This window comes from Dendrobium catenatum, unplaced genomic scaffold, assembly GCF_001605985.2.
Source record: "Dendrobium catenatum unplaced genomic scaffold, ASM160598v2 fragScaff_scaffold_134, whole genome shotgun sequence".
NCBI lineage: Eukaryota > Viridiplantae > Streptophyta > Magnoliopsida > Asparagales > Orchidaceae > Dendrobium > Dendrobium catenatum.
In genome coordinates this window covers 1,321,710-1,335,847 of record NW_021318596.1, presented here as the reverse complement: position 1 = coordinate 1,335,847, position 14,138 = coordinate 1,321,710, and the positions used below count along the sequence as shown (strand labels likewise).

The window sequence follows — 14,138 nt, the reverse complement described above, 5'->3', positions numbered from 1 at the left end:
GTGTCAAACTTCTTGATTACTTCTTCAGAAAAGCAAACCCCCATCATCAATTTGGAGAGTCGAGAAGATATTGGCTATGCCTCTTCTTTGATGGTGGTTCTACCTTTTACTAATTTATTTATGAAAGACTTCTTAACGCCATGTTGAACATACTAATTGATTTTATGCTAACTTTTGCTGTATTTCCTACCATTTCAGCTAGCACAGAAAGAACTGCAGAAGATCAATATGTACAAGGCCCCTAGAGATAAACTTGTCTGTATCCTCAATTGTTGTAGAGTTATCAACAACTTATTGTTAAATGTTTCCATTGCCTCAAATGCAAATCCTCCTGGAGCAGATGAGTTTCTTCCAGTCCTCATATATGTTACTATAAAGGCAAGTCAAGTTTTGTGCATTCACATTTTATGCGGAGTAAAAATGAGTTTTTTTCTCTTTGTCATTTTTTTTAGTGTCTAACTTCTTAAATTAGTACTGCATAACTTGCTGTTTTCAATTATGTCACCCTTGTAGCTCTTCATGTCCTAATTGTAGGCATTGTAAATTTATGATTTTAATCTTGATTTGTTAACTCTGAACATCGGAAGCTATGGTAAATATTGCTGTGGTACGCAAAGTTTAAAATATCTGTTCATGTATCGGAAGATACGGATAATGTTATATAAGGATATTAAAAGGGCTTAGCAAAAACTTAGCAAACTAACGTGATCACTATTTATATAAGTTTTAGTTTATCATGTAGAGTACTTATTTTGACTTTAATGTTGATTATAAATTGTAAAAGGAATCATTATTTCTCCTTTTTAGTAAGACATAAGCTTGAAATTAGAGGCATGGCTGATCATACCATCTTCTACATTTCATTTGTTACCCATGCCTTACCTTTTGTTTGACGTCCAGTGCCATTAGCTGATAGAATGGTGAGGTGCTACAATTTCTCATAATTTTCACCAAATAAAAAAAATGTAGTCATAGCTGGACATCATGGTGGAACTATGAATATAACAGTGAGAAACTGAACAAATTGTTTTTTTGACTCTCACCCTACCTATCCCCTCTGAATGATCACCAGTATTAGCTAGCCTGCAAATGAACGAAGCAGGGAGTATTTGATTGATTATCAAATGCATGGTGTGGAACTTCTCTTTTTTTTGACTCCCTTCTTCCTGTGACTTGTAGGGGTTGCATTTCTTCATTTATTAATTTATCCTGAGACAGTTATCCATCTCTTTTAAGTTTATTGTTTGCTTTGTTCATTTGTTTTGACATTATCTTTTTCAATTGACTTGTTGGGTTTTCGCCAATGCTATTATGATGTCGTCGATATCGTCCAGGCAAACCCTCCGCAGCTTCACTCAAATCTTGTATACATACAACGGTACAGACGCAAAACTCGTTTGGTTGCCGAAGCAGCTTACTTCTTTACAAACATTCTATCTGCAGAATCATTTGTATGGAACCTTAATGGGGAGTCTCTTTCAATGGAGGAAACTGAGTTTCAAAAGAAAATGGAATCAGCTCGTGCGCAACTATTGGGTTTATCAACAGAGACCATTCATCACAGGAATAAAACAACAGAGAATGTCACAGAGCGCATAACAGATGGATCAAAATCTCAAGGCGAGGCAGTCTATGCTTCCAAGGAGAACAGGGATCTAAGTAGGGCTCAATTGATTGCAAGCAGACCTTCCATATCGGATTTAGAGAAGAAAGGGGTTGCTGAACTTTTGAAGGATGGTGAATTAACCGAAAATTGCAAAGAGTACCCGTACTTGTATGCAAATGCAGGTGATCTCACAGTTGATGATGTTGAAAGTTTACTCAGTTGCTATAAAAAATTAGTGCTCAAGTATGTATGTCTTTCCAAGGGAATGGGTATAAGTGCCCCCTATATTGGGGAACCAAACTCTCAATTAGATGAGAAGCTGGAAAATCCTAGCGGTTTATTTGAGGTTTCAAAAGGAAAAGTCAGCAATGGAAAGTATAGCGGGTCAAGAACAACAAATGATACTTCAACTATTACATCAGATGATGTTTCACTAAAATTAACTCCACATGACACTGATTCGCAGAAAGAGGATGCTGCAACGGAGGAAATAAACAATATAAAGGATCTTAGATCAGGAACCGTTGATGAAAACTCTGAGGATAATACTACTATGGCAGTTGATGATGTTGAACCCAAGGTTGATGACCCTGTTGCTCATACAAGTACCAAATGAGCAGAGCTGTTTGATTAGCACCTGCTTTTAATATAGTTCGTGAAAACCATACTTGTTACAGCACAATAATGGCTTCATAGTTCACATATTCTAGACCATAAAAGCAGCACATAGTTTCAAAAGTAGGCAAAACTGAAAGAAGAATTGAATAAGCGGTCTCACATATTCATGTTATCAAGTAGAAGCTTGGATTGCTGCTTCCGAACACTGTGCATCATTTTAGACTTCATTTGGGACGGCTTTCTTACTGCTTCTTAAAGCAGCTTTCTAGTTCAAAAGTTTTGAACTAGAAAGCTGTTTTAAGAAGCAATAAAAAGCCGTGTCAAACAAAGCTTTAGTCCTTGGGGAAAACAATGGTATGTACTATAGTGCTCCTTGTTTTCAATGAGCTGGTATGTTTTGTTAGTTTGCATTCAAGTTATTTTCATCCAACTTTCATTGAAGAAGCTTTTGTAAGTCATTGCGACTAGTAACCAACTTTCTATGGTAATTACAATCGAGAGCTTGTGAACTACTTGTTCAAAATGGTGAATGGAAATCAGAATTTGCTATGAAGACTGGAACTAGCCTTCTTATGCTTGATTGCTTAATGTTTTCTAAAAGGTTAGTAAAACAGCATTCCTGTGATTGCATAATCAATGCATGTTTTTGCAACTTAAGAAGGGCTTTCAAAAGCAATTTAAGCGATTTTTAGTTAAGTTTTATTAGTAAAACAGCATTTCTGTTCTTGTTTAGTTGAGTATTAGAAGTGTAAAGGAAAAAAAAAAGCATTTGTGTGGGGGATTTGAAATTACCAAAATGTATATTTTTGATTAATTCAACAAATTTCTATGATGACCTCAACTTCTTCATTTGCTGCCCACCGTTGATAAAGTACAAGTCCAGCCTCGTATCCTCATAAAGTTTTCTTTTTTAATGAGTTTGTTAATGCCCACTTAGCTAAGAGAACGAGCACGGAACATAGAATGCAATATAGTTGTTGCCTTATCATGATAGATGTTAAGGATTAGATTATTGAGAAGCACTTACATGAAGCACTTACATTGATCTTTATTGGAAAAAAGTCATCATCATATATACATATTTCATTGACAAGGGCGGAGTCAGCCTTAGTTCTCAGGAAAATAAGTGGTAAACTTATAAAATAATAAAAATATACATGAGTGCACAAATAATTTATTTTGCACATAATCGCTTTTCACAGACTTATTTGATAGTGTTAGAAAAGTTGAACATAATCGGATGAAAATAGCAGAAGGACGAGGCTTTTCGATTTTTGGAGGGTCAAATTGTGTGGAAAAAGATCGGCTGGGAGCAAAAATTAAAATTACTATACTAAGAGTTTTTATTTTTTTAAGGGGCCAATTGCTCCTCAGAAGTACATAGTTCCGCCCTAGTTAATTGATTGAAAGATTTAATAGATCACCCAAAATGGACAACCCTCTTCCAGCATGAGTATATTAATACACTGCTGCATAGTAAAATGTTTCATCTGATGTTCATGAAGTCAATGATATTTTTATATTGTTTGAGAAGGCAGATTAGCACAAATAGCATAGAATTTGAATTTTGTTTCAAATTCACCAAACTAAAGAGAGAGGATGAAAGAGCCCAGAGTCTTGTGACCCTTTTCATAGGAGCTCTAACTATTATAACAATAACATAAGATCTAAGGTCTACGGGTCTATATGAGGATGTGATTCAAAGTGTTATCATATATCATGGTAGTAACATACAAGGGTTGGTTGCAATCTATTATTTTGAGCAATAAATCACAATCACTAGAGTCTCATGAAGCTTTAGGAGAATTATTATAGAGTTTTAGGTTGTACATGAGGTGCTCTCTTTTTTTTTTTTAAGACTAATTAAGGCAAATTTACACATCATCACATATAAAAGATTTGAACCCGTCATCTTGATTGATAGCCAAAACTTCTAACTAACATACTAAGGTGAGCTACACAGTTACCTTAATTTCGATCAACACCTGTGAAACATGACACCTATGATCCAACCCTCTATTCCTCCTACAAGAAAGAGTGGTTGAAGCTTTTTGTTGGGCACGACTAGTTTGGAGTTACTACTACCCCCATCCCCAAAGTCATGAATCCAGATGATTGTTAAAAGAGAAGGTGAACTAGCAATGTAGTTCTCGTCGCCAACCATTCAATCTCCTCTTATTCCTTCTAGCTATGGCATACATGATTTTGAGGCTTTTTCATATTAATGGAAGTCCTCTAATTCAATTAGGAGAAGGTTGATACATACTATAAGAAGGTGTACCCCCAATCTATTTTGGAGTCGCTTTTATGCCCACTCCCAGACTTACGGAGAGTAGAGTGTCAAGATGATAGTCATAACCCTGCATTTAGAGGAATTTATAACTACGTGGACCAAACTTATGAATAAAATAAGGATGTTAAGTCAAAAGGATTTGCAGTGCAATTAGAGCAACTATCAAAGGAATGGATATTTTAATGATGTTCATTATGAAAAGAATGAAAAGAAAGAAGATATGTCACTTTAAATTAGGTTCACATATCTCATTATTCCTCCATTATTTTCCTAGATCGTTTCTTTATGAAATCTCACATAATTTGATTTAGATCTCCAAACAATATGTAGCCACATTCAAACTAACACATATCTAGTTGAGATTAAATAAATGGCTTATAAAAAATATTTTGAATTAAAAAATTATTCTCAAAAAATTGTTTTAAAAATAGTAAAAAAAATTGTCTTAAATGAAGCCTCTAAATTAATTTCATGTTTTAAAAGAAATTTGAAATTGAATAAAATTAATTTGAAGCCAATTTAGATAGCTTTGATTATTTAAACTATCAACTTAAAAATATGCATTTAAAAATTTTAGAAGTCTTCTTGCACGAAGTTCCACGAGAGCTTCATTTAGCTTTGTAAAAAAAATAGTCGCATCAATGGCTATAAAATTATCAAAAAATAATAAAAAATTTAAAATCTTTCAAAACTTGAAATTTAGCCTATTTGATCTGAGAACAGCTCAAGTCAATTCAAAACATACAAATATATATATATAATAAATGCAATTATAGATATTAAATACAATTTTTAATTAACATTTTATTAATTAAAAAAGAGCTCATCTATTAAAATAATTCATAATTTATGTATATTAGATAGGTTTAATTTGTTTTATTTTCAGTCTTAATTTTTAAAAATAGCTTAATATTTTATTTAGAGATATACAATTAAATTTGATATATCTATCATGTTGCAAAGAAAGATGAAAGTTGAAAACATTCTTAATGATTTGGTCACATAAAATTTTGACCTCCACGATATGATAAGGGAATAAATATATTAAATTCAGCCTGTATTTAAAAAAAAAATAGATCTAAAAAAATTTAATTAGAATTTCAAAACTAATCCTATTTTTAACAAATTTAAATAAAAATTTGACTCATTCAATGCATAAAAACTTTATGATGTATAAAAAAACTTTCACTTTTAATAAAAAAAATAAAATAATAAGGCACAAAATTTATAAGAGCCATATCAGAATGTATCTTATTATTTTAATTTTTAGTGAATCATCTCCAATTAAACACATTTTTCTTACATTTTTAATTATAATTTTATTGTCACATCTACTTTGCTCGATTCCCAACCAAAAACTTCATGGTTGTGAATCTTTTTATACTCCTATAATACAGCCTCATCTCTTCAGTGGGATGAAGCAAATGTGGGCCCGATGTTGATGGATGGCCTCACTAGATTCTACTAAAGGATCAATTACATAGCCAAGCACTCTCTTTGGAGTGGCACCAGATAGATACCCACGTTCCAAAAAAAAAATCATACTATATTAAGTCATATGTGAGAATAAATAAATATAAATTCAATTTATAATTGCAAAAAAATAAAAGTTAAACCTACTAAGTAACGGTACAATGGCTTCTTTCAAATTTCCAGATCTTTAAAGTTACAACTTTACCCCTACGAAAAGCACCTAATTTCAAAAACAACATAAACAAATCAATAAAATGAAAATAAATTAAAAAAAAACATAAACAAATCAATAGATACTGGAATTCAGTAAACTATTTAACCAAAACAAAATTCCAAACCCTAACCCAACAGAATTCAACAAGCAGCTTCATACAAAAAATACAAGGATAATGGTGAGGTCTTCCCTTGGTTGTTACCAGATCAAATATAAATACTGAAATAACAGAATGCTCTTCAACTCACAGTGGCAAATGGTTGACTTGAACCTCACATTACAAGATAACAAGACTGATCTCACAAAAAAAAAAAAATTGCAATTAAAATGGAGGGTATGGTTCAACTCGTGCATAATTGAGAGCCAAATACCAGTAATATGTACAATGTGATGATACTATGTAGCCATCTCTGTTGCTACTGAACCATATCATATAGCTCAATGGTTTAAACTAGCATACATACCTACAAAAATGCCAAAAAAAAAAAAAAAAAACTGTACTCCTGTTGCCTATTGTACAGCTACAGGAGCCAAGTTGCTTCATATGCCCTTTAAACAGGCAATCAACCAAGCAGAAACTGCACCATGGATTAATGAAATCTACTCATATTCTGTACAATTCTCTCAGCTATACAATCTTGCTTCAAAACTTTCTGAACAATGGCAGAATCGTCTAAATTATAAATAGTAAACTGGACAAACCATTACTCCGACTCTGCTGTTTTCTTTGACAGGATATGCTCAAGAATCCACGAACCTTCGATGAACTAGACATCAGGAACTGCCACAGGTCTCGATGACTAGAACTGAATAACCATTCAGTGATCTGAATAATCAACTGTGTTTCACACAGGTTATCCACCAGGTTCTTGCCGTTCACAAGACTCGGAATCATGTGCTGCTGAACCATCCTTTTGAAGAGAATCAACAGGAACATATACAAAACCTTTAGGAAGTCTCAGGTTCTGCAGGGATGCTTGATAGGAAGTCATAACCTTTTCCTTTGGAAGACTTTTTATGTCCTATAGAACTAAGAGAGCAAGAATCAGTACAATGCAGAAACAGTTAGTGTTTAAATGCATAAGCATTCAATAATTACCTTCCTATCTTTAGATCTCGTTTCTAGACCATCTGCTGCATTTGAAGCACGAGAAGTTGGTCTTTGAGGAAGTTTTTTGCCAGCGAAGACAATCCTATCAGCTATCTTCCTTTTATTAGATAGCTGAGATGTGGAGCTATCGTCAGTTTTTCTATCAACGTCCATCAGAAGCCTGGAAGATTGCCTTCCATGGAGAGTACTACTATCAACGGTCATGTCGTCACGCCTTTGAAATGTTCCACTACAGGATGGATTGTCTATAGAAGTGGTGGCAGATTCTGAACTAATACCAAGTGCGAAGGAGCTACGAACCATGGCTGAGAAGGCAACACAATCCCTCCTTGAAGCAAGTATCCCATGTGAGCAAACCACCAAATCTCTCTGTCAAAAGAGAACCAAACGTTAGAAACACACATGAAAGGTTAGAGCTGCATATGGCCTAGAAAAAGAAATTTACTGGTTGAATTGCATCCAGTAAAAATACAACACTAAATGGTTCTTATCAAAATGTCAAAACTTCAAAGTAAATTTAAGTCAAAAGAGTAAAAAATAAGATAAATTGCAATATGTTACATGCGTTCAATAAGCTCAATTTAAGCCTATCAAAAAGGAAATAGTCTAGTTGTGACGAAAGAATCATTAGGTTGATCAATAAAAGTTTTATGACAGGGTTAGTAGGTTTGAATAGGTATTATGTTAATTCATTTAAAGGGTCAACTAAATCATAATTTCTTCGCAAATCAGGCCCATGGAATCCCAAAGGAAAGCTACAGATGAGAATACAATTAACGCAAAGGTTAATGGATCACAAGTAACTGTTGTCCCAAAATCTAGTGCAATTAGTATTTCAATTGATGCTTTCACTCAAAAGATCGCAGTAGTAACTTAACTAATCCAATATTCTAGGCCCAATATAGTGGAGGTAGCATTGCTACAACAAATAAATACTTAAAACTTATTTTGAGACATGCGACGACCATTTTTTAAGTTGAAGAGCCTGTCAAAGCTGAGAACTAGTTGATCCGTATTGAGAAGATACTTCATGGTATGTTCTGCCCTATTGGAAAAAAAAAGAAGAATTGCCTACCTACCACCTTTGCAGGTCAGTCTCAAGACAAATCTACATGTTGAACCGACTCTCAAATTTAGATGGTTGTCTAATTGTGCTCTTTCTACAATAGCAAATGCATGACAAATTTATAAGGTTGGAGCAAGGTGATCAGTCAATCTTGTAGGACGATTCAGAATTTAATAATCTTGCAAGGTTTGTGCCTCAAATAATGTTTTAATGCAGGCGAAATGTATCACTAATTTTTATGTGGACTAAGGGGCACAATTAGACAACCATTGGTTTCCATGGGAAACAAAGATTACTAAGAACTGAAAAAGAGTGTTAGGAAAGTTGAAATTGATTTTCAAACCACTTCGGAGCACAAAAATTTGCACTAAAAGAGAAAGCATTGAGGCGAATGAGCAGGCTACTTAGATAGCAGGCTCCACTTGGAAAAAGACAGTCCAATACTAGAAAAGTTAGTAGAGATGTTTCTAGTAATACTATGAGAACTTGTGTTAAGTGTGGGAAGTTGCATCAAGGAGAAAGTCTTTTGGGTTCCAATGTATGCTATACGTGTTGCCAACTAGGGAAGCAAATAAGGAATCGACCCAACTTTGCTCAGAAATGTTAAATGAAAAATTTTTAATAAAGGATCTATTAAATAGCAGAAGATGACTAAGTATGATGCACTGACTCTTAGTAAGAATCAACCAAAGAAAGAATGTATAACACCGAGTATATATTACAACTCGGCAGGAGTCTTAAGGAACCTACTAACGTGAATAGACATACAATTTTTCATTAAAGATAAAAATTGTTGAAGTGTTGCTATTACAAGTACATATTAATTTGTTGTTAATAAATACTGAATTGAAATATCTTGCTTTACTACTTTAGAAATGCACTTTATAAAATCACCCGTGCCTAACCAATCCAAGTTCAAATTATTACACTATCTCATGATAATATTTAGTGAATATATTAGATTATATAATTGTAACTAGTAATAATATGCAAATTTCGTGAACTAAATTTTTTAGGTGGGGAGATTGTAAAGATGTACAATTTTATTTAGTTGATTAAAAATATTAATTAATTGAAATATTATCGATATTTAAGACTTAATAGAGTGATTGAAACCAAATTTATGTTAAATAGATTAATTTCTCAAAAAAATATTTATGTATAAAATACAATTTTGAGAGTTAAAATTTTAATTAATTAGAAAATTATAAATAGGTCAAAAAAAATGAAATGAAGTGTTCGGTCGGTTCAATTGAAATTGAATCGACCCAAATGAGTCATTTACACGCCTTTAAAAGACGAGAAAGCATTTTGGGAGGCAACAAACCAAGTGTGGGCGAGACCTGGTCCAAGAGTGAGAGGAAGATTGTGTGAGAGGGAAAGGGCGACGTAGATTAAGTTGAGACATATGCTCGTGCATGCACACGCGAGATAGAGAGAGAAATAGCAAAGGAGGAAAGCGTAGCTGCACTCAAGCATGCAAGTGGCCAAGCCCTGGGACTGAAATTGCGGGTTTGGGTTGATTTTACAAATGAGGAAGAAAGTTTTAGAGCTTCCTTTTCATCGTCTACTTCAATTGAATGGTAAACTAGAAAATATCAATTCTATAACTCAGATGAAATTCATTCTACCCTAAGTTCTACGTCATTTAGATCAATGCATACAAACTCACAAGGATTAGTAAGGGTTTTTGCAAGGTTTTTTCCTCCCCCTTTCTTCCAGCAAAAAAGGTAAAACCTAACCAAAAGCTTTTCAAAGGTATGATTAAGATGAAATTAGCTTGAGTTAGTGTTCAACTCATGATTTTTCCTCAATTCAACTTATGCATGTTAATAAATAAGAATCTATTAAGGACTTAATATGTAAGGTATGGATTGTTGTTTAATTATTTGTATACTACAACAACATCATCAAGCATTTATCTCACTATGTGGGGTTGACTGCATAAATCTTTTTTCTCCATCATATCCCGTTAAGAGTCAATTTCTCATTTAAATTTAATTAAAAAAGGTCATTTATAATATTTTCTGACTAAATCTTTTTAGGTCTACCTCTACATTTCTTAACATAGGTCAAATCTAATACATCTACTCTCCTAACCGGGTTATCATAAGACCGACGTTTTATGTGGCCAAACCATCTAAGGTGACTCTAATCTTCTTTGCCACTGGAACTACTTCAACATTTTCTCGTCTTGTGCTCATTTAGCATTGTCTCTAAGAGTAAACCCACTCATCCACCTGAGCATCCTCATCTCTAAGCACTAAACTTAATTTTATGCTTCTCTTTTCATAGAATACCTTACTAATTAAGGTTACATATGTTTCCTAACTCATACATATGTAATGTTAAATTGAAATTAAATGTATGAGTTAGAAAAATATGTAAAGTTAATTAATAAGATATTATGTAAGAGATTTAAATTATGAGTAATTAAGTAGATAATCAATAAGGTTTTTTAATTATATTAACATCTATGTTTGTGATAGCCAAATGAAAATTGGTTTAGGATTTCTATATGGTTGCTAATGAGATAAGAAACATTTATGGTACAAATAACTTTATAAAAGAAAATTTCCATTTCTTAGAAGATAGTTACTCACTTATCATTGCTTTATAAAATAATCTAGAGCTAAGCCAAGATATTGGTTTCCTAAAGAAAGTAATCGCCTAAGAGGAAAGGAGCCTGAGAGTCATAAATGATGGCATGCTCATAGGCGTGAATTTGGTCCATCACCTCAAATAATATTTCAGAATCCTCCAACGGTGTTCACTACATTAATAACACCAAATTAAATTAGTTAGATACTCATCATTTTCCAAAGGCTACAACACCAAAATTACTCCCCTGACGATATGAGCAATATTTATTGAAGCACTAAGCTTGAAGATTGTTAAATCCTAGCCGTCCTTTGACACTTGATCTCATAGCCAGGATGGAAATCCGTGGGAGGCTCACCTAGATCACGCCGGTCTTTATTAAATCCCAGCCATCCCTTAACACTTGATCCCATAGCCGGATGGGAATCTGTGATAGGGGTGTCAAATATTGACCCGACCCGTCAACCAGACCCTAACCTGACCCGAAAAATCCGGTTTAGGGTTGACCCGTTTAATAAACGGTCAAGTTCGGGTTTCAATTTTCGACCCGTTTTAAAAAACGGGTCGGGTCCGAGTCAACCTGGTAACCCGAAATTGACCCGTTTAAGACCTGAATGCGATCAAATCTGACCCGGGATAGCTCCACGGCTCCGCCCGTTTTAATTTTTCCCGCGTGTGGGAGGCGAATTCAGGTTGCGTGGGAGGGAATCAAGGGATTGGACTTCCGTCACATCGCGTGCCGCCTGTAGTCCTAGCTAGCTGTCCGCGTCATGCTAGGCTTACCTAGCCATCTTCCATCCCCGCATGAGTCCACGACCGCACGTGGCAAGACGCGGAGTTTCGTCGGTCCGCTCCTCCGTGGTTCACAATCCGCCTGGCGCTTGCACTCACACGTCTCACACCGTCGCCCTCCGGCCATCGCACACGACTCACCCCGCCAGCCATCACATGCGTAATGCGTTCTCCCAGGTCCAAGCTAGCCGTCCGCGTCAGGATGCTCGGGTTCGGGAAATCCAGATCAGTTCAGGTTCGCGGGTCGGTAAGGATCAACCCGGCAACCCGCGCAGGTCAGGTCCGGGTTGTATGTCCTGACCCGTTAAGCTAAACAGGTCGGGTTCGGGTCAACCCGTTTATGCTCAGGTCAATTCGGGTTGGACCCGAACCCGACCCGTTGACCCGAATTGACACCCCTAATCTATGAGGGGCTCACCTGGATCATGCTGATCTCCTTCCATATTTGGGTAACTGGTTTAGGAAGGATTATATTAGGAAAATTATGCATGAATATGTAATTATTTGTTTTTCTATAAAGATATATTGTATAGATCTATAAATAGGAATACTTTTATACAATAAAATCAAGCTTTTCCCTCTCTGATTCTCTGAATTTACTATAGTATCAGAGCCTTCATTGTCGCTGTCGGAATTCTGAGTTTTTTGTATTGACTTGCCTTCATTTTCGGCCTTCCCTTGTTGTTGTTATACCTATCTAAACCAACACAACTTTCATTGTTGTTCTGCTTGTATAGCCTTCATCGTTATCCTTTGCCTCCACAATGTCTGAAGCAAATTCCTCCCAAATCTTTTGACCAAATGGAAAACTCTATAGTAAACCAAGGAAGAAGAGATATCCAAAATATACAACCTTCTTATCCCTTAAATGCAAAGAAATATTCAAAGTGGTCTCAATTTGCGAGGACCTATTTGAAGGAGAAAAGAAAGATGAACCACCTCCTTGGGGTAGCACCAAAAGGAAAAAAAATTCTAATTTTTGGGCATGGAATGAAGCAGACTCCACGATCATGTCATGGCTGTGAAATTCCATAACTCCAGAAATTAGTGATACTTCCATGTTCTTATCTACTGCAAAAGACATGAATGCCACCGGACAAACTTTCTCAAAAGCTCGGGATGACGCACAAATCATCGAAATTGAAGTCAAGGTGAGAAGCAAAAAATAAGGAAGCAAGATCATGACTGAATATATCACTCTACTTCAAAGCTTGTGGCAAGAACTTAATCAATATAGATGCATTGAGACCAAGTGTCCAAAAGATGATGTTATCCTAAAAAGCTTTATTGAGGAAGATAGAGTCCATGACTTTCTTGTAGGATTAAATATAGAGTTTGACCAAGTTAGAGTTCAGATCCTTGGCAAAGAGGAGATACCTTCACTAAGAGTCCGTTTGGGACGGCTGCAGCTGTCGGTAAAGCAGGTCGTAAAATTGGTGTACAGAAAGTTGCTTTTTGAAATTGTTGTACATAAAGCAATACATTTTTAGCGTGAGGCGAGGCAGGCCTCAAGGCGGGCCTCAACCAAGTTGAGGCGCTAGCCTCATAAAAAAAACTCGAGGCATAAGCATCGAGGTGTTTTTTACTGGAATTGCGCAAAGGCAGGCCTCAAGGCGAGCCTCATATTGCGCAATTTTAAACCATGATTGTAAGAAATCAAGACACACAAATGACACATGCTGGAAGTTACATGAAAAGCCCCCAAATAAAGAGAGGAATCAAAGAAGTGGACAAAATGGAACATCACAAGCTAACACTACGACAAGTCAGCCCAACCCAGAAACACAATCCAACTTCAGAGAGTTCAAAAAAGAAGATATCGATAAACTAAAACAAATCCAGATATCCCTTAAAAAATCACCTGCATCTTCTTCTCTTGCACTTTCAAGTTTCTTATATCCATTGGATAAAGTGTCTATAGAAATTATTTGAAAGGTGTATGAATCATTGACTCAGAAGCCACATATCATATGACACACTCCATTTTCAAGTTTCTTATATCCATTGGATAAAGTGTCTATAGAAATTATTTGAAAGGTATATGGATCATTGACTCAGGAGCCACAGATCATATGACACACTCCACTACCCACTTCATCAACTAAACTTCTTGCCTGAATGATAAGAAAATTATCACTGTTGATGGTTCTCTTACCACAATAGAAGGCCAAGGAGACATACCCTTGTCTCCCTCCCCCACTCTCAAAAATACGCTCCATGTATCTCAATTATCCACAACCTAATTTCCATACAAAAACTTATCAGTGATCATAATTATCAAGCCCTATTTTACTTGTTGTTTATTTCAGGACCAGACATCAGGAAGAATATTGGACTTGCTAAGAAGAGAGATGGATTGTAATA

General features: G+C 35.3%; 2 protein-coding genes across 5 annotated transcripts in view; one reads left to right on the top strand and one right to left on the bottom strand.

Moving 5' to 3' along the window:
- Positions 1–2,777, top strand: part of LOC110111401 (vacuolar protein sorting-associated protein 9A) — a 31,199-nt gene extending 28,422 nt beyond the window's left edge. Inside the window, exons 4-5 of the mRNA XM_020843256.1 lie at positions 199–378; positions 1,335–2,777. Coding sequence (XP_020698915.1) covers positions 199–378; positions 1,335–2,222 — 1,068 coding nt within the window. The 3' untranslated portion in view covers positions 2,223–2,777. The remainder of the gene's footprint in view (positions 1–198; positions 379–1,334) is intronic.
- Positions 2,778–6,498: 3,721 nt separating this feature from the next.
- LOC110111399 overlaps positions 6,499–14,138 on the bottom strand; it is a 59,106-nt gene continuing 51,466 nt past the window's right edge. For 3 of the 4 annotated variants that reach the window (XM_020843252.2, XM_020843253.2, XM_020843254.2), the window contains 2 exons: positions 7,304–7,684; positions 6,499–7,226 (listed from right to left, as the gene is read on the bottom strand). In XM_020843252.2, the coding sequence (XP_020698911.1) occupies positions 7,059–7,226; positions 7,304–7,684 (549 nt within the window). In that variant the 3' untranslated portion in view covers positions 6,499–7,058. Of the gene's footprint in view, positions 7,235–7,303; positions 7,685–14,138 lie in introns of all 4 variants that reach the window. The other variant, XM_020843255.2, reaches the window with a different exon arrangement.